This window comes from Mesitornis unicolor, unplaced genomic scaffold (genome assembly GCF_000695765.1).
Source record: "Mesitornis unicolor isolate BGI_N332 unplaced genomic scaffold, ASM69576v1 scaffold5664, whole genome shotgun sequence".
In the NCBI taxonomy this organism is placed as follows: domain Eukaryota; kingdom Metazoa; phylum Chordata; class Aves; order Mesitornithiformes; family Mesitornithidae; genus Mesitornis; species Mesitornis unicolor.
This window is the reverse complement of record NW_010180675.1, coordinates 14,615-15,081: the sequence shown is the minus strand read 5'-3', so window position 1 is coordinate 15,081 and position 467 is coordinate 14,615. Positions and strand designations below refer to the sequence as shown.

The window sequence follows — 467 nt, the reverse complement described above, 5'->3', positions numbered from 1 at the left end:
CAGGGCCTGGGTTTGGGACCATGAGAGCACGTTTTTGGAGGGTATGCTTGGAGCAGCTCCAGAAGGTGAACATGTGGTAGTGGCAGGAGATAGTGAGGATAAGTCTCCCTCCACTTTGACATGGTGAAGACACCTAGTGACTGTGCCAGGGCTGGGCAGCATCGTTACCTGAAGTCTCCGTAAGCTTTCCCGGAGCATAGCACAGGGAAATATAAGATATATAAGATATCTGCCTTGGCTTTAAATCACAGGTTCCCGAGAGTCATTTTGGTTGCTTTTGTGTCCGGCGCAGGTAGTGAACACCTACACGCCGGGGAAGAAGATCTGGCTGGAAGGCATTGGTGCAACCTCGTCTGGAGGCATGAACAACCTCTCCGATTCCTATGCAGCGGGGTTCCTGTGAGTTACACTGGCTTGGTGGCACCAGGGCACTGCCACCCCCATAGGCTCTGCAGGCTTTGGGGGTG

At 53.5% G+C, this 467-nt stretch overlaps 1 protein-coding gene across 1 annotated transcript in view; it reads left to right on the top strand.

Moving 5' to 3' along the window:
* HPSE2 (heparanase 2 (inactive)) overlaps positions 1 to 467 on the top strand; it is a gene marked incomplete at both ends in the record, with an annotated part of 36,963 nt that overhangs the window by 22,247 nt on the left and 14,249 nt on the right. Inside the window, one exon of the mRNA XM_010183147.1 lies at positions 293 to 399. Within this exon, the coding sequence (XP_010181449.1) occupies positions 293 to 399 (107 nt within the window). The remainder of the gene's footprint in view (positions 1 to 292; positions 400 to 467) is intronic.